Consider the following 13,993-nt stretch of genomic DNA (forward strand, 5'->3'; position numbering starts at 1 on the left):
GGCTCAAGCCTCCAGCACCTTGGGTGTCAAAGCCCTGAATGCTCCTCCAGCAACAATCACTGAGCTGCACAGTCCCACTTCTTACCCCATTCACACTGACCAACCTGCACACACACACATTTCAGAACAAGTAAGAGAGATTTAACTGTAAAAGTTCCCAAGTATTATTTGGCAATGACAGAAATGTGACTGTCCCTGTATTTGAAGGCAACTTTCATAAGAAACTGCATTTCTAGGAATAAAAAGCAGTGGGATTTTTTTTTCCTTCTAAAAAGCAGTATGCCTCATAGAACTTTTAAAAACATGCTTTAGGAAAAAAAGCAAACTGGCAGATGTCTGTGTGCAATTACACCTTTAACTCTTCATCTTTGGCATAACTCCCACAACATAATTAAGCCAAGTGGTTGAGGGTGACACTAATATCAAATGACAAATCCCATGGCTCTGGAACCGTCCACAGCAAGGGACCAGCCAAAGCCTGAGATACTGAAGATCTGCTGACATCTTCAACAAGTTCAAGACAGTTTCTCAGAAAGAGAAAACAATGTCAAGGAAAGCAGTTTGTTCATGGTCCATTTCTCCCAACTGGCAAATCCACTTGGACAACTGCAGCATTTTTTCATGTTTGAGTGTGTGTGTTCTACCCTATAATGTAATATTTATGACTACAACATTTATCATGGATTAAAAAAAACCTGCCTGCTGTCAAAAACATCTGCATTATTTCCAGCATTCATTTAATATTCATTAACTAGGAACCCACCTCAGACTTATTAAACAGTTTCCTAGAGAGAATAAATTGATTTCCTCAATTTGACAAATGAATCTTGCAAACCTGCATCTCTTGAACAAGGCACCTTAAGCAGTAACTCTCTCTCCCAGGAAATTCTGATGAACCCCTAGTGGTGTCTCCTTATTTAAGGCAATTTTCAAACAGGGTTTTCCATTTGCTTATTTGCATCATTCCTTCACAGCCCTAAGTTATATTCTGAGATCCCTCATAGGACCCAGTGACCCCACTTCACTTCAGCACAGCCAGATCCTGCTCAGCACTTCATCCCTGATCCTGGTGTGATAACTTGGAAAAGACCTCATGCACAAATACAAGTTTCAAGGATGATGGCTCTGCACCAACATTTCGACTAATGGAGAAAAAGAAATTCTTGGATTTGATCAAAAATCTCTTCTAATGCAACCACAAGATGCATTCCTGCTGCAAAGCTTTAACTGCTGCTGGCATCCTTTGACACTTGCCTTTTTCCATGTTCATGAGAGCATACTGTACTCCCAGAAGGAAAGTTTAAGGAACAAAATATGAAGGCCAAGTATTTTTCCAGGATTACTTTCCTAGACATTACAGAGCTTCTGCGTGCTTCTTAAAAGGAAGATTATTGCTTTGCACATAAATGGAAAGGTTTAAAAAGTGATTTTCCTTTGAAATGTGACTTCAGAAGGATAACACCATATTACATTCCAAAGGAACTTCAGAATCTCTTCTGTTGGCTTGAGCGACACTGGCAAGTTTCTTTTCCACTTGAGTTTGCAACATTAAGAAAGCTAAAGTAAAAAACCAGGCAGCCTTACAAGGCATGAAAAGAACTTCTAACTAATTTCTAGGTGCAGTGTAAACGCTGCAATCCACCTCCAGGCTTATAAAAGATGTTTTGACTTTCATGGAGATGGATGTCCCAGCACAGCAGGATTGGTTCCTCCAGACAGTCTGAGGTTGCTGTCTAGGCCATGAGAGCCTCTGTACCTACTGAGGCAAAATTCAATCAGCCCAAATCTCAGTATTGTCAGTCAGCTGTGAAGATTTCAGATTGAAGCAGACTCACTGACTCATCTCACTTATCAATGTTAAAAGCAAGTGGAGAAAGCTTGTAAGAGAACTCTGAAATAGAAGGGTATGAAAGGTATTAAACTCCAAATTAACTGGGTTCTTGATCAACCACAAGAATATTGTCAGACAGGTTCATTTAACACCAACAAAAAAACTTTTTAAAATACATACTGTGGGTTGCAAAAACAAAGCCAATATGCCCAGCAGTTGGGATTTTTTACTTGCATCACTAAGAGGCATTCTTATGACAATGCCCACAGAAAAGCATTTGAAGCTCACATCTCCATATTGTGTGTTTTCAAAGAAAAAATTAAGTTATATCAAACACTTTGAAGTCTTGAATTAACCCTGGAATACTTTTAGCAGTGCAAGCTGAGCTATCAGATAAACACAGAACTGAGGGGAGAATTTGTGACTGAGCTTTAGAGTGACACTCACAGGCTCCATCCTTGTGAGAACTCACTCTGCACAAACAATCCCACAGGCTGGGGCACAAGGGAGCTTACAGGTGTCAAAGGAGAGAGTTTCGGTTATTCCCTTCAGGTTTCCGGTTCACCTCATTTGCCACATTTTTTTTTGCTGTTTCCAGAACAGATAACTGGGATTCCTGCCTCCAGGGAGAAGGGAATGCCATTTTCCCATCCTTCACAAGCCAGTGCAGGTGCACCAGACAGGAGCTGTAGCAACGTGCAATGGGTAATTAAAGAAAATGCCTGAAACCATCTAGAGGCTGCACAAACCACTACTCAGAGATGATTCTCACAGCTATTTTCAGATTATGCATTATTACATATTCACAGCCACCAGCAAAACCTAGGAGGTATTATTACTGTGCATCACCCCAAATCAAGATGGCTTTTCCTACCCATCTCAGAAAAGATTAGAGTAAGCAACTTGCAGCAGCCTTTAGTACCATGTCCAAGCCTGTATTCAGTTCAGAAAATTTTTCTCAGCCAGAAGGTGGGAAAAATTCTTCTCACTGTACAACTTTGTGCCATATCCTAATGCTCTTTCTTGACCCCAAGTCTTGATATACATTATTTCTCCCATTCCTTTCATTTTGTTGTCCCAACTTTGTAAAAGAAATGTTAGAAGTATTCCCACTCAAAATGTCATTCTTGAGGCTTACATGATTTCCCTAAGATCTCACTTGCTGTGGCCCCTCAATGCTCATCAGTTATGGAGCCTGGGAGGAAGAAGAGGAGCCAAAATTCTGCAGGAGTGAAACGAGGGTATTCATGCAGAGGGTGAGAATGACTACGCCGTGTGTTCCTCAGCCCCAAGTAGTTATTACCAGACCATCCACCCAAGCAATGCAACAATGGAGCTCTGTTAAAAATGTGTGGTGACCTACTGACTGAATTCAGGAGTCAAGAAACATCTGCTCTACTCCTATTTTGAAATGAAAGATAATGTGACAATAAAAGCAACATGATTTAATGTCTGAGCTCAGTCAAACCTCGCCATATTGCTGCACTGCCTTTCCCCTCCTTCCCCCAGTGAGGCCACATAAGTGAATCCACAGAGCAAAGACAGATGTACAAGTACTTGAGCAATGCAGAAATACAAGCCCAATATCCTGAGCAGTACTGGAATTTTAGGCATCGATTGCCATCCCCAGAAATACTAGAGATCCATAAATCTGACCTCTTCTCCCTGTGCTGGCCCTGCACAGTGCTCAGGTAACACCAGGCAGGAAGAGGAGCTGCCCAAGTGAACAGCCTCTTCCAGAGCCCTTTACTGACGGCAGGCTGAGAGCTCTGTGTGATAGGTGAACCTCACCTGATCGATAAACCAGAGATGGGGGAGCAGAGAACTTCATAATCACAGTGAGAGCTGGAAAACCAGATCCCTTACAGCCAGTGCTGCAGGCAGAATCCACAGCCCTTACCATCCACAGGAAATTCAGAAATAAATCCTGTTTGAACCTTGGCCATACTGGTGAATAAACTGATTTTTTTTTGCTGTTGTTGTTCTGTTGAACTTCATGTGAACTTATTAATTGCTGGACTATATCGTCCCACTGAGTTATTACATTTACACTGTTAATAGGTTCTATTAATGTCTGAGTTCATCTTCAGGTCACGGGTCATTAGCTGAGGCATGGTTTGCATTGTGGCCTATTTTTCATGAAAGGCTTATTAAGAGAGACAGAGACTATCAATGTTAATGGCATTTACTTTTCAAGAATCTAATGAGGTCATTAGTTTCCATGTTTAATTGAAGTGCCAAATGCAAGCGTAGAAGATAAAAATGCAGTTGACCTCATCTTAATTTCAGCTCTACAGGAATATGTTAGGCTGTTCCTCTGTCCTGCCTATTTTTGGCCGTGTATGTTTGTGCAGGAAATGAAGGAGGCATTCCTGTGCTCAGCACTGATCCGAGACCTGGCCTCAGAGCACCTCTCAAACAGCCAAGTGTGTGTTTCACACTAGTGCCTGGTCTTCTTTGCTCACATGACACTGGAAGCTTCCAGTGCCTGAAACCAGATGTTTTCAATAGATTATGTAATTCTGCCTATTTCTGCAGAGCAGTATCATACTCATTCTGGGGATCTGGAATTACTGAAGGTGCACTTCACCTTTTCTGTGTAAAAGGGAATTGCCCTGATCTTAGACAGAAAGTACAAACCTTTTTTTTCCACATGTATTATATTTGTCTTGACTTAAAACCTGTAAACTGCTGCAAGGCTTAGCTGCATGCCCCAACCACCTGTCTTCATGAGCAGCACTACCTAAAGACAAGTGCAATGTTTTATTGCTCACCTCACTCCAAGCTCACTTTCATCTCGCAGTGAGGTATTGTTGTATATACAGCTCCTTTCTCTCCCCTTTGGCAAGATACAAATCTATGAATTTTAAAATGTTTTTTATTATACATTAGACTTTCTTACTCCAGTATTCCTCACTCTAAAGGCAGCTCTGATTTGGTCTCACATCGATTTAATGTGGCCATGCAGCACTGAGTACACACTGCCCTAGGGTACAACACCAAATAAAGTTATTTAGATCCAAGAGATATGATATGTGGGATTTTGTGTTGTGAACTCCTAGCTGAAGAGAAGTTTCTCAAAATCCAGCAGGTATCCATCACTGACTTTGGATGAAATGACAATGAGAACATTCATATTTCTGCATGCACTTTTGAAATCTAAATGCAGACACTGAACTTCATGCAGATTCTGTCACGCACCCAAAACATTTAATAATGCAGACTGATGCCTCCAGGGTAAGGGAGAATACAAATAAGATTTAGTTTCCTGCTTCACAGATATTCTGAACTCCAGATATTTGTTCCAGAAGGATACTAATCATAGGAAATGACCTAAAGCACATGAGTGTTTACAATTATACTAGAAAACTACTAACTAGAAAAAAAAAGAACCAAATGTCACTTGCCAAGCAGTTTTACATATATTTTAGGAAGTCTGAAAGTGCAGTGAGGCTTCTTTCCCCCTGGAGGGTTCTGAAAGACACCCACATAAACTGAAACCATCACAGGCTACGAGTGATTGTTGCCTTTGCTGAAAAGAATGAATGATGCACCTTTGTATAAAATTGTCCTGTTATGGTTTTTAAAACTGAAACTAGGAATATAGTGTTTTAAAAAAATAAACTTTTCAAAAAACATTATTTTGATCTCAGACAAAATATTAATTTGGCTGATGAGTTACTACTTCCAAATCCAGGTCTAGGCTAACTCAAAATTAAAAGATGACCTGGCCAATAGCAAAAAGCAAAACACCCCATAAAACTGCCCAACAAAACACATCACATAAAGTAAAAGGCTTCTAGAAAAGCCAGAACATGCATTAATAAAGTGGAATGACCAAGAGGCAAATTAGGCAAGAACCAATTTAAATTATTAACTGAAACCTTTGGGATGAGTCCATTAATCTCCTTTTGCTCAGCGCACACCTTGGACTCCAGACACAAACACTGGGCAACCCTTCACAACTTAGGCAACAAACAAGGAATGAGCCAGGACAAGGAGTTGTTGCACAAGCTCATGTTTGGGAGGGCACACCAAATCCCATCCCCAGCAGTACCAGCAGGAAGCCAAGGGGAAGAGCAGCTCGCCTGATTTCTTAGAACGAGAGAAGAAAGGCGCCAATTTGGACACGCACCCTGCACATCTGAAACAGCTCACAGCATTTCCACATTCCCCCAGGATGCTGTCAGCCAGGGTGCTTGTGCCACACAACCTTGGAGATCTGAATAAGCAACAGCTTGCAGTAAATTCAAAACAAATTAATTTCCAAGAATCAGATGCTTTCCCACAGATAGAAGCAAAAGGCTTCCAAGAGTTCTTAGCATCCCATAAAGCGTGGCTGAAAAGTTGGTCACTAACTGCCAAAAGGATCACACAGTAAAAGAGGGAAAAGAAAAAAATCCTTACATTTCAACAAAATGAAAAGGAAAATAATTTATCACATGCTTGTTTGCAAAATCAAAATCATATGTACTATTTGCCTGAATGACCTTTTCACAGTTAAATGATTTTATATAGATATGCACATTTGTATGTATTTATAAAGATCTGCAGTGACATTAACCATGAGTGTGCTGTTTATGGGACCTATTTGTTTTACACTATGTACAGCAATACAACAATAGGGATGGACAACAAAAACATGCACAGGAATGTTCAGTTTTACTGGTCAGTTCTACAAAGCCATAAAAACAGGACTGACTGAAAGGTGTACTTATATCATTAATCAGTAAGAAAACAGTTCACTTAATTACCACTGTGATTCTGACATGGGGGTCCTAAAGGACAGTACAACTCATGTAATTTTTTATTAATGTCAGTGCATAAGAGAGGAACAGCTTTGGCTCAGCTTGCAGCATGTAGAGGAATCAGCAATTCAACACCTCCTTTAGGGACTGAGCAGCCCAGGAAGGCAGCAGGCAACAAAGGCAGCTTACAAGGAAGCACCTGAGATAATTACTCCTAAACATCCTCAGGGATTTTTCAAACCTCATTATCTGATTTAGGTGGTTTAGACCCTTTAAAATAAGAAAATAATATATGTAAAGGCAGCACATTATCAGATTAAAGGTTTGGTTTTGGTCTGGGTTTGTTTTTTATTTTTTTTCAAAAGACCATTTTTGTTGGTATTACAAGCTTCTGTTTACTTCTTAAATATTGAAGCAGTTAATTTTGAAATGAATCCATAAGATTTAAAAAATATTTTTTACATTATGGTTTATATGGCAAAAACCATAAGAATGGAACCTTTGAATATTACATATTAAAAATCCAAATTTAACACCCCAATGTAATTTCAGCATCTTTACTGCCTATGGCTCAAGATAAATGTTTACATTCTCCTAGAAAGCACAGCTTACTCCAGGACAGAGTGGGTGGCAGCCTGGGGATGGTACCGGTACAGCAGGAGGCAATGGTCCACCCTGAACACTCCACCACCCTTCTGGAGATGCTCATAAAAAAACAGCAAATCCTCTGGGACACCCTGCAACAGAAAACAGATATTATTTCAGTATTCAATTACATCTGAAGATGCTTTATTTTTCTGAAAAATGAATGTATTGTTATCATAAATACAACTTTGCTGCTGCCCAGGGAGGGTGTGACCTCCCCATCCCTGGATATGTCCCAGGCCACACTGGATGGGGCTCGGAACAACCTTGTTTAGTAGAAGGTGTCCTGGAAGTGAAACAAGAAGATCTCTAAGTTCCCTTCCAGCCCAAGCCCATCTCTGATTCTATTATGCCCCAATGAACTTCTCTAAAGGGTCATGAAATAAATGCAGCTAATCTGCTGAATGAGCAGTGCTGTTTATAAATGAAGAGCAGCTGACTGCAAGGACAGAAATGGCAAAATCAATATCATCTCATTTTGGCAGGGATCTCAAGCTTGGTGAAGGTGAACCCAAAAGAAAAAGAAACCCAGCTGCTAAACAGTTTGTGCAGCCTAAAATTCCATGTAACCAAACAGTTTATACTGAAAAGGATCAGTGACTTGAGAAGGGATTTTTTCTCACTTTACTGCAATTCTCCTTCTTTCTCTGGCTGTCATACAAATACTGGTCTCTACTTAGGGAAGGTGACTCAAGCCCCATAATGACAGACTTCAATAAAAACTGTAATAAAGGCAACCTCAGAACGAGGCAACATCTGAAAATAACTTTTTTTTTCTTGAACTTCCATGGTACATTCACCCTATGGGATTGCACCCACTGCTGCTGAAAACTGAAAATTGCTCCTGCAATTGTGGATCTAGCAGGGTCTAGGAAAAATAGTGGATTTCACAATAATTATTGTGAAAATCAGAGAATCTTCATGCAAGTGAGGCAGTGTAAGAAGGACAATTACATGGCTCAGAGCACTCCATTTCATTTTGTGGCATATAAAAGCATAAACCCATCTTTAAAGTCCTACACAGAAGGCAAAAAAAGGGTAGCATTTATTTATATTTTTCAAAGCTACAACTTCTTGAAATACTAGAACATTTCATTTTTTCATGTTTAAATACAGATATTTCTTCCCTGTCATACAGTGTTTAAAAGTTCACGATTATTACCAGACTAAAGAGCTCCCTTTTATAAAACCATGTGGATCCAAGAAAATACTTAAGTGTAGCAACAATAAAAAGCTGAAAGGTAACATGACAAAATTGAGAAGGAAAAGAAGGTTAAGAGATTGAAATACATTTCTTTCTGTAGACAATATCACACACGTGAATAACCAGGTCATAAACCTCAACCTCAATTTTAACCATTCTATTTCAACACAGAAAAATAATAAGAGTACAAGTGAAAAAAAAAAAAATTGAAATTTCCCCCTATTACTACAGCTTCTGAGGTTTTTTTCATAATTAAGAAAATGAGATTCTCTAATTAAAGTGCTGGACTCTAGTTATGAGAGGAGTTCAGTGACTATTTCTCATACCCACCAGGCTGAGTAGCCAGAGGGGTGTGGGAGTGGAAGAGGAATGAGACCAAAAAATCTCTGAAGCCTGGAAAAACAACTCCAAAACACTCAGGTGAACGTGTGTATCCTGGGAGAAATCAGAATCCAATCAAGCTCTGGACTCTGCAGCTCCAGCCCTCACTGACTCACGTGTGACACTGATTTGGGCCACACTCCCACATTCTGAATGAAATGGATTCTGCTCTGGCTGCTCATCTGCAGCTATTGGTTGTCTTAGCCATTGTTCTAACTTCTGGTTTAAGAGCTGCAATGCAGAAGAAAACTTTTAGACAACCTCATACAATTTAAACTTTATGTGAACCTACTTTAAAGCCACAAAAGAAATCTGGGAGAAGCTGGAGAGGCAGCCAGCAACCACAGTCACCAAGAATACAAGAAAAACACAAAATCCATTTCTTGTCATTTATCTTGTAGCCCTTTCTGTATTTTCCTTATTTAGACTTTAAGGGAAATACTGAGCCAGCAGAACAGTTTAAACCTTTTTCTCTTTTCTGGTCACACACTAGACCATGTCTCAGGGCACAAGTGCAGCAGATACCAGCTTGCTGCAGGAGTCAGATTTTGATTCAGATCTATTATTATGTCCCATACATCTCAGCAATTCCTTCTCTTTTGGATAAGCATTTACATTATTCAAGACAACCCTTAACATGCATATTTCAGAGAGTTACTGCAGGAGTAAAAGTAAAACGCTCTTTGGTTCCAAGGGCTCTTTTGCTTTCCTTTAACTGGCAGAAATTCTCTGGAATAGAGTGCACTCAGCCCAGGAAGGAGCAGGTGCCTTGTACTGCTCAGCAGTGGCCTCTCACATTACAAAGGAGCAGCCCTGCCACGCATTTTTCAGAGGAAAGATGTTGACTGTGTTATGGATCCTGCAGGGATGGGACTTCCTACGGCTCTTGAGCGTGTAAGTTTGCTGCAATACAAGAGTTCCTTCCCAGTTGAGATCTATTATTGGATCCAGATGGCATTTTAAACACCAGGAATCTTTGTGAAACAACACAGCTTTGAAAGAAGAAGCTGTTTAACCACTAAAGGGATATTTTAATGCATTTTTTGAAAATTAATATCCATAGCTAAAAGTATCAATTACTAACCCAGCATTTCAGCAATAAGCTACCACATCAATAGCTTTCAGCAATAATAAATGCAATTAAATTGCACAGTTTACATGTTACTGGACTACATGCAGAATTTTCCACATTACAGGCAAAACCCAACCCCACATCCTCTGCTGCAAAAAGGGATAAACTAATTACAGCTCCCAGAGAAAAGCACAGCCTGCCCCTTCTCTGCTCTAACCTGCCAAAAGTAAAATCATAGTTCACTTTATCACATTCCCACTGAACAGGGGAAGGGTTTCTGGTGACCCAGTATTTTGGGCAGGTACTGCTGTGCTGATGGTTGTGATCCCCTCCTTGTGTGAAGGGGGGGAAATGATGCCTTGGGTTTTAGCTTTTATATTTTTCCAGAATCTCTGCTGCTTAGTGTGTAACTCTGAAATTTCATGTTAGGTATTAGTAAATTCTCTTCACAGGGGAGTGACAAAACAATCCCTTCCCAGCTAGACAAGGACAACTGGTACCCAAAAATCACAAACAGTGGCAAGGGAAAGGAGGCAAGCCAGGGGGCTGAGACTTCATAGCCTGGGGCTGTGGTTGGATAATTGACCACAATGGATGAAGCAAAACTTACAAAAGTGTGAAGACTCATGACCAGGATCCATTTTGGATTTGATTTGGGTGTAGCTGCAGCCAGGCTCTTGCACTGCCCAAGATGGATCCTTTCAATAAATTCCTGTTTTATTCCTTTTGCTCTGTCTAGTCTCTGTTCCAGGTCAGCCTTTCCAGGCATCAGTTCTATGGATGAGGAGACTGATTTTTATACACCATAGGGTGCCAGGCAGATCCCCAACTTGAGTTAAAGTAACTCCTTGTTCAGGGACCAAACTAAATTATCTGTGATCCTCTCATTGCTCGCTGCTCTCACTCCTGGCAGCTCCAACTGCAGCGACCCCAGCATTTTTCAGAGGTTCAGGCATCTCCCAAAAGGCAATTCTGGCTACAACCCTTGTACCTCCACTATCACTAATGATGAGGAGCACCAGTGAGGACAATCAGCAATTTTTGGAGGAGTTTTAAAGCAAGAGATGCCCTGTGCAATGCTGTAACCAGTAACAGCTGTATAAACATATACACAATATAAAAGATATCTGCCTTTTACTGCAAACCAAATAGAGGAGAGTGATTCTGCCACAATCTGTCCCACCTCCATTCAGCCTTGTCTCAGGCACACCTGACTCCCTGCCCTCTCCCAGCTCACAGGCACTCTGGCAGAGGTGGCAGATCCCTGTGAGCCCAGCCAGTGGAGATTTAGCCAGTGCAGAGAAGTTGACTGGTAAAAATGAGGGATGTGCCATTATTTCATAAATACACACACTTATAACAAACAGCAATGACAAAAAAGACAGAAGTACATCAATCCACATGGGACAAAAGCCTTCAGGTTTGGAAAAGCTTGATCCTCCCTCTTGATCAGGGGCATCAAGGAAAACTGGGCTGTAACTTAGTACACATTTTGTAAACCACTCAGCACCATTGGGGTAGCTATTGGACAGAAAAAATCACTTTAATTCTTCAGAAGAGCCTAAAATTGGTGAATGGAAAGCATTAAATAGCTATTAATAGCTTTTCTACAGGATTATCCAAGATATTCTTAAGTCTCCCTTTCTGCAGATCTGTCACTTCATTTCTTGGCTCCCATCCAAATCATGCCTTTCCATCATTTTGCCTTGATTATAGGACCTGGAGCTCACTAGCATTTATTTCATTGTTTGGGAAATAACAGGTTAAAGGAAACTCCAAAAAGTTGCTTTCATTTAAATGTCTTGGCACAGAGAAATGCAGTTAAACAAAGATGATGGGGAAGTCAAATGGAAGGGAGGTGGTAAATTGTAAATGATATTTAATAACAGACCAGGAGAAAATATAATTAGACATGGGGTATGGGGTGAATTTTCAAACAGCTTATAAAGTATAATTAATCACTGACTCCACCACTTTCTCTCTGATTTTTAGATCAAATACTGACCTCTGTTCAGCCTTAACTATATCAAGCCAAAAACAAACAAAAAACCCCATTAGTGCCTGTATTTTAACCTGATTTCCCCCAAAGCATCTGATAGGAAATTTGACAGACTGACAGTATTTTAATTCACGTTCCAAAAAACCAAATTCCTACTTAGCCTTTTACCTCTCAGGCATAATTTTAACCACTTGCCTTTCTGAAGAGAATGACATTTATGTGCTCTGGCAGAAAAACTTGGAAAATTGCATCAGTGAGTGCCTAACAGCCACATTTACCTCAGAGCTTTACACCATGGCCTGCAGTCTCCTGTGCTCAAAAGGATATTTTGACACCTCCTCAGTTCGTGTTTTTTGTGACCTTTTATCACAAAAATAGAATGAAACTGAGCCCCAGACACTCTGTTCAGAGGCACAGTTTGTATTCAGAAAGGCTGGTGGTTTACAATGCACGATTCCATCTGGGGCTCATTAAGAATAATTTCCCCCTGTTTACACTTTGAGATTAGCTCAGAACTCTAAGGCTGTCACTCTATTTTCAGTTTTCATACACTTAGAAAGGAAGGATAAACACAGGGGTGACAGGAAATTTGGAACCAAGTTGTGGTAAAATTCTAGAGAAAGACAAGTTTGGCAAGTAACAGTTGTGATGTCGAAGTAATTCTGCCTGGAGAGAGCCAAGACTGCAATTTTCCACCCTTGCATGGAGTGGGGCCTGCAGGGCAGCAATGCTCATTTATTCAGCTCTCCTTGTACTCAGCATTTCTGTCAGACACATGAAAAAATAACTTTGCTTCACTAATAACAGACACCTCATCTCCCAGTGCACACAACTGGGGAGTTCCCCACTCTAACAGATGATCCAGCTTCAAAATCTGCTTTTCACATTAGACCACAACACGGTCATTTTTTCCTCAACACAATTTTTTGTGATGCTTTTGGACATGGTTATTACTTTTTAACAATGGTGCTACTTATTAGGGGACACCAAAAACTCCAGCAGCAAAGCTACCCATGGTAATGTCACACACTAAGTGACAAATGGGAGTTCTGAAGGGTTTAGTGAAGTGCTGCTACTTCTTCCAATAAGGAACTGCTGCACTCTTTGTCCAAAATTGCTTAAAAGATTTTTTTTTTTTTCAGTTCCTAAAAAAAAGTAAGTCAAAAATATGGTTCATTGTGTGACTCTTCTTCCTGCAGGAGATACTATTTGAGTTACTTTATAGGTTTGTGACCACTCCTTTGTATTATCTCAGTCTCAGAACACCATCAGAGCTTGCTAATATCTCTTCAGTACTCCTGCTTTAATTATCATTTATCAGAGATTGCATAAATAAAACCTCTACTATTTTAGTTAATTAATATATAAAACAAACTTGTCAAGTTCTTAGAGACCATTTATGAAGATACTATTTTGTTTGGACCTAAAAGGAATTCACTTCCAACAACTGCAGATCTTGATCACAAAGAACTTCATTTAAAAAAAAAAAAAAAGAAAAAACCCGTTTCATCTAAAGCCTGAATGGCTCATACATGTCTACCTGGAATGAAAAAAAAATGGATTACACCATAGCACATCTATTTGTATTTTATCAGTCCCACTCTGTTACCATAAACATCAAATCACAATTTCTCCCATGGAAGAATTACCCTCCATTTTTTCCTAAGCACTGAAATATGAAGAACAGGTGTTTGGATTTAATTTCAGATGAGAAATGCAGCTTTTTGGCAAGAAACAGTTCAGAAACAGAGAAGGCCAAAACATGGAGATTTGTTGGCCTGTTGCTGTGTTTACTTCCAGCAGTATGACACTGGCAAGTCTCATTAATAAACAGTAACTCAAAAATGGAGATGGAAGTGATCAGATTAACACAGACCCTGGCTCAGGTCAGAGATCCACACAGGGTGAGACCCTTCAGAGCATTCTCAGCTCTGCTGATACACAGGGAAAAACTTTCTTTGCCTTAAAGGGATTCTTTTCAAATGAAAATGAAAGAGTTAGAGGAATGCTAAATACTTTGTAACACTAAATGCTCAAGATTTAAGAACTTGATTTTGTGTCCTCTAAACCCAGAGAAGACAAAGGTTTGACTTCACTGCTTGTGTCCATTGCT

At 40.0% G+C, this 13,993-nt stretch overlaps 1 protein-coding gene across 4 annotated transcripts in view; it reads right to left on the reverse strand.

The window, feature by feature from the left end:
- Positions 1 to 13,993, reverse strand: part of B3GNTL1 (UDP-GlcNAc:betaGal beta-1,3-N-acetylglucosaminyltransferase like 1) — a 105,819-nt gene that overhangs the window by 18,140 nt on the left and 73,686 nt on the right. For all 4 annotated transcript variants that reach the window (XM_056506018.1, XM_056506017.1, XM_056506019.1 and 1 more), the window contains exon 8: positions 7,192 to 7,316. In XM_056506018.1, the coding sequence (XP_056361993.1) occupies positions 7,192 to 7,316 (125 nt within the window). The remainder of the gene's footprint in view (positions 1 to 7,191; positions 7,317 to 13,993) is intronic.

The sequence above is a fragment of the Oenanthe melanoleuca genome, chromosome 18 (assembly GCF_029582105.1).
Source record: "Oenanthe melanoleuca isolate GR-GAL-2019-014 chromosome 18, OMel1.0, whole genome shotgun sequence".
NCBI lineage: Eukaryota > Metazoa > Chordata > Aves > Passeriformes > Muscicapidae > Oenanthe > Oenanthe melanoleuca.